The sequence below is a fragment of the Megalobrama amblycephala genome, linkage group LG11, assembly GCF_018812025.1.
Source record: "Megalobrama amblycephala isolate DHTTF-2021 linkage group LG11, ASM1881202v1, whole genome shotgun sequence".
In the NCBI taxonomy this organism is placed as follows: Eukaryota; Metazoa; Chordata; class Actinopteri; order Cypriniformes; family Xenocyprididae; genus Megalobrama; species Megalobrama amblycephala.
Genome location: NC_063054.1, coordinates 18,576,159 through 18,593,751, shown reverse-complemented (window position 1 = coordinate 18,593,751; position 17,593 = coordinate 18,576,159). Strand labels below are relative to the sequence as shown.

At 38.3% G+C, this 17,593-nt stretch overlaps 1 protein-coding gene across 2 annotated transcripts in view; it reads right to left on the bottom strand.

The window, feature by feature from the left end:
- prima1 (proline rich membrane anchor 1) overlaps positions 1-6,030 on the bottom strand; it is a 52,201-nt gene extending 46,171 nt beyond the window's left edge. Inside the window, exons 1-2 of one of the 2 annotated variants that reach the window (XM_048206534.1) lie at positions 5,206-6,030; positions 3,952-4,102 (exon numbers count right to left, since the gene is read on the bottom strand). In XM_048206534.1, the coding sequence (XP_048062491.1) occupies positions 3,952-4,102; positions 5,206-5,286 (232 nt within the window). In that variant the 5' untranslated portion in view covers positions 5,287-6,030. Of the gene's footprint in view, positions 1-3,951; positions 4,103-5,024 lie in introns of both variants that reach the window. The other variant, XM_048206533.1, reaches the window with a different exon arrangement.
- Between the last annotated feature and the right edge of the window lie 11,563 nt (positions 6,031-17,593).

Here is a 17,593-nt window from a genome sequence, read left to right as displayed (position 1 = left end):
AACAGAATGCGATTGGCTATTTGCGTGATGACGTACACCACAGAGACATGCAGCCACCAGCCAGTGCTCAGCAGTTGTACGCTAAGATCAAACGCGAACGCGGCAAGTTTTACAAAATGAGTACACCTGATGCAAATGCGACGGAACAAGCTTCCACAACTTGATGAAAATATGTGTGCAACTACACCATGCTGGTTAATGTTTGGCGCAGGAGAATGTGTGAAATAAAAACTTTAAACACGGATACTTTATTCTGTATGAGCTATGTGTCACGTGGCTAGTGTTATTAAACTCATCGCGGAGCTCCGCGCTGAAACCGAGCATATGCGCGCTCCGCCTGTATATCATAAAAACAATCGTATTTTTCATGTGTTCGTATTCAAACTCCAGTTCTGACCGCATCGCGAGCAAAATACAAACAACACACGTGCTGGGCTGAGGTAAACAGCCTACAGCTTGCGTATTTGAACGCAGCTACGCAACGTGAATGAGCAGCATTTTTGTGTTATTTGAATTCTCCGCTGTAATGCAATCTCATGCAAACATATTTTCCATTTGTGCTGGTAGATTACAGCAAAAATACAAATAAAAGCTGAACATAAATTTATTTGTACTGTTTTTATTTCTAAAATATTATATCGTTTTATAGGAAGAGATTTCATAGATTTGGCAAATTCATTTTTCAGACGTTTGTAGGTACAGACATCTGTTGTGGCCGTTCTTGGCAGTTTTTCTGAGGCTATTATAGTTCATATCGATATCGGAATTATATCGTATCGACCGAAATTAAGAATTATATCGTGATATAAATTTTGGCCATATCGTCCAGCCCTACGTAGTTACATTGTACTTATTCAGATAAGTACTGAGTAATATTAATTAACTACACGTACTTACTATAGAGTTACTATTAGAGTTAGGGTTTGGTTTAGGATTATTTACTTATAATTAAGCATAATTTACTGTTATTATTATAGTGAGTACATATAGTATCGTGTAACTACATCACCTTAAAATAGTGTTACCGATTTTTCTAGTTCTGCCGCCTAAGTCATGGAGACCGAGATGGCAGAAAGTGCATCTTGTTTGTTTTCTTTATTTTACAAAAGCAATGTTTTGCTGTTATTGTGAGTTTTTTTTAAGTTGTTTCTGCTGTTATCAGGAAAAAATGCAAGTGATTGCGCTGGCGCCTCCATGTTGTGCTAATACTGTAGCTTCCACACTCCGCACAAACACATTTAATTAGGTTAACAATAGAGCAAGCGGCTATGTAGAGTGGCTACTACTTACATGTTTCAAATTATAAGCCATATTTGAGGTGATGGATGATAGGCGAATGTTTGTGCTTCCCACGCATGCATCGTGCTGCTTTCGTGAGCTCTCGTCACAGGCCCAAGATGGAAGAGAAGAACTTGTTGAACAAAGTCGTTATTTATATTTTTTGCGCACAAAATGTATTCTCGTTGCTTCATAAAATTATTGTAGAACCACTGTAGTCACGTCGACAGTTTTAACGGCGTCTTTATTACCTTTATTGATCTTGAGAGTTTGAATGGCATTGCTGTCAATGGAGGCCTCTCTGAGCCACCAGATTTCATCTAGAATATCTTAATTTGTGTTCTGAAGATGAACGAAGGTCTTACGAGTGTGGAACGACATGAGGGTGAGTAATTAATGACAGAATTTTCATTTTTGGGTGAACTAACCCTTTAACAATCTGTCCCTCACGGACTACGTGACGTTGTCATTTCTTGTGGAGTTTTTTTTCCTGCGACAAGCCAGCTAATAAAATTTTGGTCAACTAACATTTAGTTGACTATTAGGGGGCAGCCCTACTGTGTTCATTTTCAAACATTTGCAGAGGTCAGCGTTTGCCAATGTTATGGACCAACTGCTAAACAAGGAGTTCCTCCGCTGTCCGCCAGTTATTTTTAGCAGTTTGTAGTAGGTACTAATGAACTAAGACAGCGATATTAAAAAATATATACTTTATTGATAATGCCTACAACATAAAGGCAAGCAGATGCACCTAGAATATGAATGCATATGAAAGAAAATGCTTAATTTGTCTTCATGCATTAAGACATTGATAGTAGAGGACCAAAATCAGTATACACCTTATTAATAAAACATACTATATAAAGGCAAGCAGATGAACCCAGAATATGAACGCAACATGCACAGTTTTGCATTAAGCATTTTCCCTTAGATAAACAATATAAAGAAAACCGTTAACATCCAATTTAGCATGTTGCATTCATATTCTGGGCTCATCTGCTTGCTTGTATATAACACACATGATCAGTAAGTGCTGTATGTTGAATTTGACAAAGCAGCTTTCTATTAATCATGCAGCATAATAGCTTGTCCAACTTGAACATGAACGAAATCTGCATCAGGAATTTTTTGCACTCACAGAAAACTCCAGCTCCCACTGGACCTTTAGTAAATTAAGCCATGTTAAAGTGATGCATTTCTTTGTTCTGCTGGACACAAAGGAAGATATTTGGAAGAATGTTTGTAACCAAGCAGATCTTCCCCCCCCACCCCCACCACCACCACCACCACCATCCCCCATTGACTACCGTAGTAGCCGAGATCTGCTTGGTTACAAACAGGGCTTGACATTAACTTTTTTGCTCACCAGCCACTGTGGCTAGTGGTTTTCCAAAGTTACTAGCCACTCAGCATTTTCACAGGCCACAATTTTAATGTTGGTAAATTACATTTTATATGATTAAAGTTGACTTTGTTATGCTTAAATTACTTTATTTTGAGTCATTTTACTTGATTTAGAAGATTTAAAACCCTTTCAAACTTTTAAATGCAGATTGACCACCCAAATCAAGACTACATTGTATATCAGCTGGTATGTACAGGTGGACAAGAGGTGGACAATATGAGCATGGGCTAATATGAGAAATTTGATAAGTTATTTGTGTTAGGCTATATAAAAGAACAAAGAAGCAAATTACAAAAACAATAGTAAATTAAAAATAATCATTTTTCAGATACAGTAGGTTTATTTAACTTATAGCCTAGCCTACATTTATTTAACATCTTTTGTTGTTTGGTTAACATTAATGACAGACAGGTAGGCCTATTTAATTGGGCTGCTGAATGCATGGACGTAACTGACGCATATTCAGTTATTACCCACCTGTTTACGTCCACTTAAGCCATAACCGACTGTATTCACGTGAAATACTCCACACGATGGACATTTAGACATCTGTGTGCACGTGCATTTGACTATTCAGGCGCGAGAAGAACTGATCGCGCGCGCAACAGAGAGAGAGTGCACGCGAGAGAGCGCTTCTGTTGTGTGTCATTCAGCGCAATTCCGCCTATCGCTCCTTCACTAACTGCACAGAAATAACGAATTGTGTGATTGGATTGTAATTTTGTGCTACGAGGATCTTCGACGATCAGCTGTAAACTGAAATTATATTCAACCCGCCAAAGTGGCTAGTGGGAGTGGCTGTCTTACCCGCCACAGCTGAAATCTACCCGCATTTGGCGGGTTGGCGGGTGTTAATGTCAAGCCCTGGTTACAAACATTCTTCCAAATATCTTCCTTTTCTGTACAGCAGAACAAAGAAATGTATACAGGTTTGTAACAACTTGAGGGGGAGTAAATGATGACAGAATTTTCATTTTTGGGTGAACTATCCCTTTAAGTGTCTTAGAACTTCCAGCTGTTATTATTGATTGAAATACTGCAGCGGGTGCTGTATATGGAGCGCAAGTGTCAAACACATGTGCCAAAAGTTTATTCACAAATATTTATTTTTCTTCTTTAGAGAGGTGATGTAAATATTCACTGGTTGAAACATATGTAAAATTGACAGACCTGAGCAGCAGTTCTATAGATGTTTAGCCCTCTAGGTGTCACGTTTCTAAAAACTATGAATCAGGACTGCAGTGACATTACAGGGTAGAGCTACTCACCAGTTGGAGCCAGGAGCCTTGGGGGTGGTGGAGGAGGGGGTGGAGGCGGTAACGGTGGGTAGGGCCTACACTGGCATGGCAACTGGCAGCTCCCTTCCAGCGGTGCCACTGTGGTTTGGGAGCATGACTTTTGGAGCTCCCCTTTTGCAAACTAGGGTAGAGAAAAAAAGCACTAATTCGATTAGTGTTTTTGTTACTTTCATCACCATGCCACGTTTAGTACAGCAAAAACTTGCATAGTAAATTTTTCACAATAGTACTTAGAATTTACAATGAAGAGAACACCACAACAACACAAGCACTCTCTTTTTTCTCTCGGCACGCTGGCGAATGGGAGCTCCCTCCCACTGAAGTGGAGAATGAAGGGTGTGTGGAGGCTGAGGTCTCTCAAAGAGAGCACCCACCCACACCGCAGAGCCTCAGACCCCCAGAGGAGTGGGAGTATTGAGGGGTGAACCCTGACACTGCCTCCCCCTAATAGGCCATCCTGGAAACACTTTTGCTAGTCTTGTGAGCACTGTTGCCACAGGGGATAGTAGTAAAGGACCAAAAGCCATGTCTCCAGAAAACAGTTCAATATCAATGACTTTAATCAGGGCTGGAACTGAGAGGGGATGCACTTTCAATAAAAAGTAGTGCATAATAATGAACTAGTCTTATAGTAAATACTACTATTAGATGTGTAAGATCAAGATGTGTATTACACATGTATGTTTTCTTTCAACCATCAAGTGCATTCAAGTGAAATCTTCATAAACTATTCTCCAAATCAAATCCAAGCATATTAATTTGAACTGTCGTAAGTTAATTATTTATAATATATAAATGACGTATTCAAATGCCATTTATGTTTTAATAGTTGTCAATTCCTAAATTACAGTGGGGTCCGACAGTGATTAAGTATAAAAATACATAAGTATATATGTTAATAGCTAGATATATTCATAAATTTGACCAATCTCAGCGCAGTGGTCAAACACTGTGATCGTTATGCACTTGCACTTTCGCTACGGTCCGTTATTGTACTTGACTATGAATTATCATCAACGACTGAACTACTCAGTCCAACTTACCTGCAATAACGGAAGAAATACTGAGAGAAAACAGAGACTGAACAGAAACGGCAAAAACCCCAAACTGAGCGGCAATAAATTTCGGATAAACATTCCTCTTCTGTCTCTTCACAGTCCACCTGGTGAGGACGCGAGTCTGAGGTGCATAAAAGTCATTTATTATCCGCTTCTCAAGGCTTACCAACGATGTTTTTCCCGAGTTTGAGCAGATATGGTCTCTGAAACATTCTCGTCCAATTAGAGCGACAATAATTGGTGACATGGACGGGTTTGAAGCAATATAGGAAGGACGCTAGCGCTGTTTCTGAGGAAAGTTGTTGATCCTCCGCGTGCTGCCGTGGCGCGTGCCGTATCCACACAAGAGTTGCGAAGCAAAGTTCTCTCCGCGCGCGATTCTGTGTGAGTCGAGCGCTGAATCAGGATTCATTTCTTGCCAGGCATGATGAGATGATGGCAGTACACGGCACAGAAGTTACTGACACTCAAAACAGCACGGAGAACACACGGTGTCTCGGCGAATCGCTCGGACGCCGGTGCTCAAGTAGGTCCCAAAACTGTAGACTGTGGATTCACCTCTTCATTACTTCTACAGCACCAGCTGACGTGAAGGCGTCCAGTGAGAGACGCGCGCCAAGATAACGCACTGTTATTAATGTAACGTTAATAGCCATTTACATTAGCGACGAAATAACACGTTTTTTATCGCTTCCGGATTTAGCTAAATAGATGTATTTAACGAGGAACATTAGGGTTACGTTTGGTTAGGTTTGCGTTAGACAGTGAGCATGTATTCGGGGCGAGTTGAATGTACTCTGCAGAGTAGACAGACACATGAGGCAGTAAGGGAGAGAGCCGAGGGGGAGGGGGGCAGTTTGCCATCCACAGCTTTTGTTTAGGTGGCAGAATTTTAATTTTAGCTTGCGTGGTAAATTAAAGGACGTTTTTTTGTGCAGCCTATGTATTTCCATCAAAATGGGATTTCATTAACAGCAGAAAAAAATAGTTTTAATTAAAAGACTTCAATAAAGAAAAGATAAAATAAAGAAATTGTAAATGGCAGTAAAAGTGGTAAAGTACCGGAGCAAAGTACAGAAAACGAAGTGCAGGTGTCGGTATATAAACAGTTAGGCTTGTGTCTGAATGATGATTTTTGGTTGATGGAACAAAAACATTGTTGCTTTCTAATTACTGTATGACAAAAGCTAATTTACATAATGCATTGGTGCTAAAACTACAGTTTAGTCCAGTGCAAAGCTTACATGTGTGCTTTGTGATATAAGATTTAGTCTTTGTTAGGTCATGGAGGCAATGCAGTTTGAACATTTATATTGCATTCTGTTCATTTATACGTAGGCCTACATTTTTATTTATGTATATTTTCTGTTAATTTATACATGTGAATGTGTACCTAGTTTTTGTATAATAATTTAGCTTGCACAACATCGATAATACATCTTTCAAAAAAATCAAAGAAATGTGTGTGTACTGTATATATATATATATATATATATATATATATATATATATATATATATATATATATATATATATATATACAGGTGCTGGTCATATAACTTGTATATTATATTCATTCATTACACACAGACTGATATATTTCAAATGTTTATTTCTTTTAATTTTGATGATTATAACTGACAACTAAGGAAAATCCCAAATTCAGTATCTCAGAAAATTAGAATATTGTGAAAAGGTTCAATATTGAAGACACCTGGTGCCACACTCTAATCAGTTAATTAACTCAAAACACCTGCAAAGGCCTTTAAATGGTCTCTCAGTCTAGTTCTGTAAGCTACACAATCATGGGGAAGACTGCTGACTTGACAGTTGTCCAAAAGACGACCATTGACACCTTGCACAAGGAGGGCAAGACACAAAAGGTCATTGCAAAAGAGGCTGGCTGTTCACAGAGCTCTGTGTCCAAGCACATTAATAGAGAGGCGAAGGGAAGGAAAAGATGTGGTAGAAAAAAGTGTACAAGCAATAGGGATAACCGCACCCTGGAGAGGATTGTGAAACAAAACCCATTCAAAAATGTGGGGGAGATTCACAATGAGTGGACTGCAGCTGGAGTCAGAGCTTCAAGAACCACTACGCACAGACATATGCAAGACATAGGTTTCAGCTGTCGCATTCCTTGTGTCAAGCCACTCTTGAACAACAGACAGTGTCAGAAGCGTCTCACCTGGGCTAAAGACAAAAAGGACTGGACTGCTGCTGAGTGGTCCAAAGTTATGTTCTCTGATGAAAGTAAATTTTGCATTTCCTTTGGAAATCAGGGTCCCAGAGTCTGGAGGAAGAGACGAGAGGCACACAATCCACGTTGCTTGAGGTCCAGTGTAAAGTTTCCACAGGCAGTGATGGTTTGGGGTGCCATGTCATCTGCTGGTGTTGGTCCACTGTGTTTTCTGAGGTCAACGCAGCCGTATACCAGGAAGTTTTAGAGCATTTCATGCTTCCTGCTGCTGACCAACTTTATGGAGATGCAGATTTCATTTTCCAACAGGTCTTGGCACCTGCACACAGTGCCAAAGCTGCCAGTACCTGGTTTAAGGACCATGGTATCCCTGTTCTTAATTGGCCAGCAAACTCGCCTGACCTTAACCCCATAGAAAATCTATGGGGTATTGTGAAGAGGAAGATGCGATATGCCAGACCCAACAATGCAGAAGAGCTGAAGACCACTATCAGAGCAACCTGGGCTCTCATAACACCTGAGCAGTGCCACAGACTGATCGACTCCATGCCACACCGCATTGCTGCAGTAATTCAGGCAAAAGGAGCCCCAACTAAGTATTGAGTGCTGTACATGCTCATACTTTTCATGTTCATACTTTTCAGTTGGCCAAGATTTCTAAAAATCCTTTCTTTGTATTGGTTTTAAGTAATATTCTAATTTTCTGAGATACTGAATTTGGGATTTTCCTTAGTTGTCAATTATAATCATCAAAATTAAAAGAACTAAACATTTGAAATATATCAGTCTGTGTGTAGTGAATGAATATAACATACAAGTATATATATATATATATATATATATATATATATATATATATATATATATATATATATATATATATATATATATATATATATATATATATATATATATATATATATATATATATATATATATATATATATGGGTCATTGACTAATAAGGTTTTATTCAGTGTTAACAATGACATTATGTGGTTTTTATAATAAATTAACACTGCTTTTGTCATTTTTTACAAGATGGTCAAAATTTGTCACCAAAAAGCCATTCTGTTTAACCAAAGTTTCGGTTTTACCAAATGACACTTTTGGTAATACCAAATGATGATATTATCAAACAATGCTAACAGGCTGATATCTAGCTAGCTAGCAAAAGGACAATCGAACATATTATATTTAGTACAAGTTTTTAAAATATTACAACATTTTCCATGTTTTATAGCGGTTGTACCGAATGCGTATGAGCAAGTGAATGATTTTTTCAAATAGTTAAGAAAGAGTTAGTTACTTTGCTTCACGACCATGTGGTCCTTTGCAGGTATCTGAATGATGTCACATCATGTCACATGATATTGACTGCATGACTTGATCCAAAATGTTCCCTTTATATTGGTTACTCCAAATGACATCAATGAAATTCATTTTTCCAGACATTCTTTCTCATAACAAAGCAACGACTTCTACACATAATTTTAATACCATTTTGCACTATTTTGATATATAAAATCATTTATTACATTTTAAGATATTTTAATCACAAATGAAATGGCTGTATTGGCCTTTGGGCGGTTAAACCGAATGACCTTTTGAATACTTTTATATGTAGCAAAATATAATTAAAACGTTTTGGATTCAATAAAAGTGATCTAGTTGTACTACCTTACATACTTTGAATGTCATGTCTTTGTTTTTTATTATTATTAAGGCCTTTGGAGAAAAAAAAAAAAAAATGACCCATCACATCATTTACCCATATATATTGAACAGACTATGTGCCTATCTGCCTAATATGCCTAGTAAGGATTTAGTAAGTAAGGATTGCAGCACACTCTAAAAAATGGTTCTATATAGAACTAAAAGTGGTTCTTTGGCTCGTAATCATAGGGGAACCACTTTAATTGCTGTATAGCACCAAATCTTGGTGCTTCAGTGGTTCTTCAGCAGTTCTTCACTGGTTCTTTGGGGTGGTTAAAATGCTATATAGCAGCACTGCTGTACAAAGAACCTGTTAAGCCCTTTTAAAGGTTCTTTACGAGCCAAAGAACCACTGTTGGTTCTGTTTAGCACCATTTTTGTTGAAAAAATAAAATGCAATATGGCACCTCTTATGGGTTCTACATAGCACCATTTGACAAAGGTGCTGTAGAGCACCTTTAAAGATATGGTGCTACATAGCACCAAAAGTGGTTCCCCTATGATTACGAGCCAAGAAACCACTTTTAGTGAAGTTCTTTTTTTTTTAGAGTGCAGAAAGATAAAATGACCAGATCTGGCATCACTAATTTTGTTCACATATATATATATATATATATATATATATATATATATATATATATATATATATATATATATATTATTATAGGGAGGATCTTTTTTGTTAATTAAAATATGATAGTTTAATAAATTCTCCCACCTCTTCCTCTACCAAACTGCAGTGTGTGGTGGTGACAGCTTACACTTTTGCACCCCCCCCCCCCACCCCCTCCCCCCTCATCAGATTTAATTAGACTGAGGAGCCCTCTGATGTGATCATCCTAAATGAGGTTGCTGCAGTAAATCACCAAAGCAATAAATTCTACCCAGAATAAATTGAATCTTAATTTATAGGTCTTGTTTTATGGACTGAGTCAGAGTCTGCCAGCACCTCAGACAGTGTGTCTCCAATGTGTTGCTTCTGTTTAATCACAGTGATCATTCATTGGCTCTTAAAAATCAACTGGCTGATATTTTGATTTATTCACTTGGTAAACACCACCAGGATTATTTAGTGCAGTTTAAGCACATCTTTACCCAATAATGTGAAAGTAATTACAGTAATTCAAAGTATTATTTAATCAATACTTTATTTTAAAAACTACCTGCCTCTGTATACTTTTCACAAAAGATCAGAAAACCAGTGCAACACTATTAGAAATGCAGGCACCGTACATGTGTTCTCCGGAGTGCTGGACAAATGTAGTCAATAGGAATCAATGTGAGTGCTTGGTTTTAGTGATAGGCTCTAGTCCAAGTTAATGCCATTTCATTAGTTGAGACATGGCGTATTGCAGAGTAGATTAGAAATAGGAAGTAGGGTCGCAAAACAGGGTGGGGTGTATTCAGACAATAGCTGATCCGACAGCTTGATGCCAGGAAGTCCTGCTTGGTCTGCAGCAGTCCTCTCCCCTGCCTGCTGACCAACCCTAAAGGGTGCTGTAATCTAGTTAAAAAAGAGATTGATGGCTCTTTGTACATTAAGGTAGATCTGTCCGATTGTTCATCCAATTGAGTCCAGGCCATTAGGCCCATGTTCAATCAAGATGAGCTCACGCTGCTTCTTTTCCTTCCTCTCTGTCTTTTCAATTTCTGTCCCTTATCTCCCGGTCTTGAATTCTTTATTTGTTCTTCCTCACCTAAAGAAAGCCTCGGTCTATTCTGGGCTTTTTTTCTGCTGAAGATGGAATTGGATTGTGAATCAAACTGGTTGTAGTAGGTATTCTCTTGGCAGATTCAATAAGTTTTGAGGGAACTTTGCACCTTAACAACCCGATGGTTCTGTCTCAAGTTGACGCCAGCTTCATGGCGATAAAGTACTTTTGCAGACCACCTGAATGCTCTCAGTAGACATTATGTCAATGGTGTTGTTATAAAAGAGATCAAAGAGACCTCTGGGAATAAGTACTTAGGAAATTTTATAGGTGTACTCAAGAAATATGATAGCATAACACAATCTAAAATGATCATAAACAAAATAAAGCACTCACTCAGTCCTCAGTCTATTTTTGGGACCTTTACTGCATGAAGACAAAAGGCACCACAAGAGATATTATTATCTGTGTTGATCTCATATGTTTAAAATTTTTATTAATTAATCCTGAGGGAACAATCTGAAATTAGTCTTTTGGTCATTTAGAGCATAAACTGGTTGTTTTGCCATGTTAAATAATTTCTCTGTGAATGTTTTTGACAACTATTCATTGATGAATATATAGTAATGATAAGACGTAATCTAAATCTATGGCTCAATGCAATTAATTTGAGTTAGTCTAATTAGTGCTTTTTCTATTTTTAATGTAGCCAGAATTTTCTTATGAATACAACTTATCTCAACCAATAAGATAATCACTAATCATTTTTATCACAGTTTGGGACAGCCAAAATTGCCTTCACAATTAAAGTGTTATCTTTGCTGTTGTCCAGGACAAAATGTTCAGTTCTTAGAAATAATGTGGCTCCATCTATTTTCTGAAAAGTAATTAAAATGAGGACCATCTTGCATTGCTACAGTCATTTATAATAAGTTCATTTGCAATTATCTTCATTTCTAAATTGAATCGGTCACTCATGCGGAAATACCACATATATTCTTATGACTGAAGAATTAAGCAATTCAAAAGTGTTCAAATTCAAACACTATTGATAATAACTCACATGACATCGTCATTTCATCATACACAATTCTAACATTCAACACAATAAAAAGTCAGCCTTTAATAATTTATACGTTGACCAGACTTGCTATGAACCTCAATTATTTTGTTTGCTATAAATGTTATATTTAATATGACAATGAGATACACTAATATTAAGCCCTGTTTCACTCTGAAATATGTCACAGTACTAAAATAAAGTCGGTTTAAACTTCCACTACACGCTGACTTTAAACCAGATATGTTGCTATAAAAATATTGACTTTATCTAATTTGATCAGCAATATCAAACTGTTGCTCCACCCTGACAATAGTTGAGTTGTAGTATCGCAGTTGAAAACAAAAGAGCACCTCTTCATCTTGTTGTTGCTTTTCTCTGAAACAAGTGCATTGCAAAAATGCTATCCCTGATTCCTTCTGTACTTGATAAACTGTATATGTATCAGTTAGAGCAGAAATGAAGACTTTGATACATTCATATACAGTGCCCTCCACAATTATTGGCACCTTTAGTAATTATGAGCAAAGGCGGCTGTGAAAATAAATCTGCATTGTTTATCCTTTTGATCTTTCATTCAAAAAATTCACAAAATTATAACCTTTCACTGAAGGAAAAGAATTGAAAGTGGGGGGAAAATCACATTATGAAATAAATGTTTTTCTCGAAAACACGTTGGCCACAATTATTGGCACCCTTTTATTAAAAAATGCTTTCAACCTCTTTTTCCCATGATAACAGCTCTGAGTCTTCTTCTATAATGCCTGATGAGTTTGGAGAACACCTGACAAGAGATCAGAGACAATTCCTTCATACAGAATCTCTCCAGATCCTTCACATTCCCAGCTCCATGTTGGTGCTTCTTTTCTTTAGTTCACTCCACTCATTTTCTTTAGGGTTCAGGTCAGGGGACTGGGCCGACCATAGTAGAAGCTTTATTTTGTGCTCAGTTACACATTTTTGTGTTGGTTTTGATGTTTGTTTTGAATCATTGTCCTGATGGAAGATCCAACACGGCCCATTATTTGATTCCTAGCATAAGCGGTCAAGTTTTGAATTTTTATCTTTTGGTATTTGCTAGAAACCATGATACCATGTATCTGAACAAGATGTCCAGGACCTCCAGCAGAAAAATAGGCCCACAACAATAAAGATCCATCATTTAGCTGTGGGCATGGGATACATTTTATCCACGTGTGCACCAAACCCATCTGGTGAGTTTGCTGCCAAAAAGTTCTATAAATAAATTATTAATTATTGCCCTGAGAGTGGAAATGGGGATTTTCAATGCTTTAGCTATTTTTTTTACAGCCACTTTCTATTTTGTGAAGCTCAACAATCTTTTGCTGAACATCAGAACTATATTCTTTGGTTTTACTCATTGTGATGAATTATTATGGGAATTTGGCTTTTGTGTTTCCTCATGTTTATACTCCTGTGGAACAGAAAGTCATGGCTGGACAATTTCATGCTCCTAGTCACCCTAGTGTGCTAAAAAATGTAAATATGAATGGGAATATACTTCAGAGATATTTTACTCATAAGAATTTCTAGGGGTGCCAATAATTGTGGCAAACATGTATTGGAGAAAAACATTTATTACATAATGTGAGTTTCCCCCCACTTTGATCTACAGGTCTGAAAACGCCCTAAGATATGACACATAATAAAGCACTTTTACACATCAGTCATTTGTATTACACAATTTTCAATTCTTTTAATGTCAAAATCCATTAATAGGGCTAATAACCTAGTGAGTAAAAGACTGTGGCCTTTTAGATGAATCAAACAATAACAGCCTACCTCTTACTCTTGTCTTTCGGATAAGACTTCCACACCACTGCATTACTCCGTGTCAACTCTAATAACATGTTGCAAAACATTTCTTTGTGCTTGCATGGTCTCTCCATGATGTAATGCTTTATGGAAGCCTGTGGAGAGCACTTGGATATAATGCAGATGAAGCACAGTGCCCAACCTTGCACAAGTCCTGGGGGTGTTGCATGGGTAGACTGTGTCCTGAGATGAAGGGGGCAGTGGTGATAGATGATGTTGTGACAGCCGTTCGTTTCTTGCTGAGTTTTTTTCCGCCCTAGGTCAAGGAGTGAAGTGCAGTGGAGTCAGCACAGCCATGGCACTGTGATTTAAGGCCTGTGCTTCAACAGTAAATCGATCTGAGTGAAAGAGACTGAGTGGCCAGCAGCAGAGAAGCAAATCCAGCAAGGTATCCCTCAGCTCCCAAAAAGTGCATTGCACTTTTTGACAGGATAGACATAGAACTGCCAAAAGCCTCTGCAAGACCATGCAATCCTTGAAGTAAATCGCTACAGAGCATGTCCACAGAAAAGTCTGTGCTGTGATACAGTAGATAAAAATGATCTGCTTTCTTGTGCAACATTTGCCACAATCACTGTTTCCTACTCAAGCATTTTAAATGGACAGTTAGTCAATCATTATTTGTTATACCACCTAAGCCAGTTTAAAGGCTTTAAATATTGCTAAGAAGTCTTTTTAAAATATTTAATGAAATATTTTTAATAAAAATGATATAAATATTATATAATATTATCTGCTTTAAAGCAATTTATAATGTATAATTTATTATTTGATTAATTGTGAGCAGCACCACTTTGCAGTGTCTATCCTGCGCTGTGTCAAGAAAAAAAGCACCATAAACATAGTCAATGCAACTTGGGCATTATAGTCAATAATACAACTTGTGTGCTATACAAAATTCATGATTACTTTTTGTTGAATGAAGTACTTTATGATCCTTTTTAGGTACTTTTTGGCTTTTTTTTCTGTGCTTCTGAGAGAGTAATAGCCTACATTTTCATTAGGCTTAGACAGAATATTTGTTCTGTGATTAATGGTCTTTTACCTATTTTCATGAGCCAGTTCATCTCTTTTCTAACTGTCAAGATAACTTTTAAATCTAAGCTGAGAACAGCTTTAAGTGCCAGTGCTGAAGTATGCTTCACCCACTACTACGAAAGATAGCTAATGGCACTTTACAGATAACAAGTGATCTACGGGAGCTTTTAGCATTATCATTAAGAGGTATTGCATCATATATGTCTTTGCATTCACCTCTTCTGTTGATCTCTGCATGATGTCTGATGAATTTAAGTATTTCTAAACATGGTGAAGTCCGGGTCTTGTAATAGCCATAAGTATTAAGTACTGTAGATGCCAATGAATTAGATCTAGAAATAAACTGTTGGCATTCTGAGTTGAACTGACATGCAAATTACTTTTACACAGTAATGAAGTGCTTGACTGAACCATTGACACCTCATGACTTAAACTAAAGCAATAACTTAATGTTTATACAATGATGTAAATGTGCAATTATATTGGGCTTTTCTTATGTCCATAAAAGTCAAAGTCATGCAACCTTTAATAGCATCCCAAGTTGTGGTGCCAGGGACAGTCCTCTCAAAAAAAAGAAAAAAAATGTATCTGGTCAAATGTATGTATGAGTGTTGCTTAAAAAAAATATTGCACCAGAATACAAGGTTTATACTAAATGGTTGTTGCTAGAGAAAAACGCTTTTTGCAACTAGAAAATATAGTTATGGCATCTGCCAGCAGGGGCTAACTGAGCCATACTAACCAGAAAAACCTTGACCCCTTGGTCACAAAATTATTTTCAATTCTAATTATCCAGCTGTCTGATCTTCACATGCAACATGTAAAAGATCTGTACAATTTATATACTCTGTATTGGAACTAATAATTGTTATGAGTTTTTACTATGTAATTGTAAACTGTGTTTCCTGATCAGTGATATGTGATCAGTTACTCATTTCTCACATTAAGGCAATCGGCATACATTACATCCCAGTGCTGATTCTGTGATTAAACTTCAAATTGAAAAAATTTTTAGTACATTGTTTATCATTGTACTTGTACAATAAAATAGCTATGTAACAAATAAATACAAATATGGTACTGTTCAAAAGTCTAGGGTCAGAAATGAATACTTTTATTCAACAAGGACACATTGAATTGATCAAAAGTAACAGTAAAGACATTTAGGTAACACTTTACAATAAGTTTCATTAGTTAACTAACATGAACTAACCATGAGCAATACATTTGTCACAGAGACGAACTCCGTGATTCCCTCCTCTGACCATCGGAGGGAACCCTCTCCTGAATACTGACACACACACACACATACACACTACATTTCCCAGAAGCCCGTACCTTGGACTAATCACATCTCCAGCTGTTGCCAATTACCCGGACTATAAAAGACTCTCATGCTCATCTCATCCTTGCGAAGTCTTGTATTGCCACTGTATACATTTCTGAGCGTTATTACTCTGTCTGATTGTCTGTTGCTGAACCTGCTGTCTACCATTTGCGATCCTCTGCCGCCTACCCTGACCTGTGCTTTGTTTGCTGTTCTGTGAGTGATATCTGCCTGTCCTGACTCTTGCCTGATGTGTTCCGTGTGTTCTGACCACGATACTGCCTTTCCTTTGCCATTCCTGTTTGCCCCTGTTAGACCTTGCCTGTTTGACTACGCTCTTTATCAATAAAGCATGCAAATGGATCCCAGCCTTTGTGAGGAATCATTACAGAAGACTTCGCCAGCACAAGATCCAGCTGCTTTCTCTCCAACCATGTCAGCCCAAGCCAGTCAACTAGCTGCACATCACCATCAGCTCAACCACCTCACGACACTTACCGAGGAATTGGTGAAAGTGCTGCAAGGTCTTCAAACATCCGCTCCTTCTGCGCCTCTCACTGCCAGAGAAATTCGATGGCGATCCCACCAAGTGTAAAGGCTTCATCCATCAGTGCTCTCTATATCTCAGTCAACAGCCTGCCATGTACACCACTGAGGCTGGTAAGATCGCTTTCGTTCACTACTCACTGGAAGAGCGCTTGAATGGATTACTGCTGTGTGGAGAGATGATGGAGCTGCTTTCCCTTCTTTTGAGTATTTCATGCACAGATTTAAGGAGGTGTTTGATCATCCCAGCGACAGCAAGGGAGCTGGTGATCACTTGATGGAGTTAAGTCAGGGGCGCAAGACTGCTGCTGAATATGCGTTGGCTTTCCGAACACTGGCAGCACAAACAAACTGGGTGAGTGACACTCTGAAAGTATGTTTTCACATGATTATCACATGAATTACAAGCGGAGCTCGCCTGCTGTGATGAGGGCAAGAGCCTGGACCAATTCATTGAACTCACCATTCAAATTGATAACCTCATACGCTCACGTAAATCCAGTCAACGACGCAGCACTCTCACCTCTCCTCCCATGGACCCAGAATGTCCCGAACCCATGCAGATTAATTCATATCACCTGTCTGAAGAGGAGAGAAGCCGCCGACTGACTCACCGTCTATGTCTGTATTGTGGTAACCCGGGCCACATAAGGAACAACTGTCCCGTGCGTACTCATCCTGAAGACCCACGATCGGTGAGTGACTCTAACCCATACTACAATTCAGAAATGTGCGTGTCTGTGCCCATCACGTTACAAATTAATGAACTGCTGCTTACCACTTCTGCATTGCTGGATTCAGGGGCCGCAGGGAACTATATGTCCCAGATTTACGCTCAGCAAAATCTCATTTCATTAATCCAGTGCTCTTCTCTCAAAGTGGAAGCGATAGATGGTCGTCCACTGGGCCATGGGCGCGTTAAAGCCATCACCCAGCCGCTTGCGATGCAGATCGGTCTGTTCCATACAGAGACAATTCAGTTCCATATCTTACCCACTTCCACCTCATCTATCATCCTAGGTCTGCCATGGCTGCGCACACACAATCCACAAATCAGCTGGAGAGAGGGTCAGATCACGCACTGGAATGAACTCTGTCAAGAAAAATGTCTGTCACACTCACCAACCTTACCTGTCAGAGCTATCCAAGCCGCAGAGCCTGCTGAAAGTCTGCTGAAACC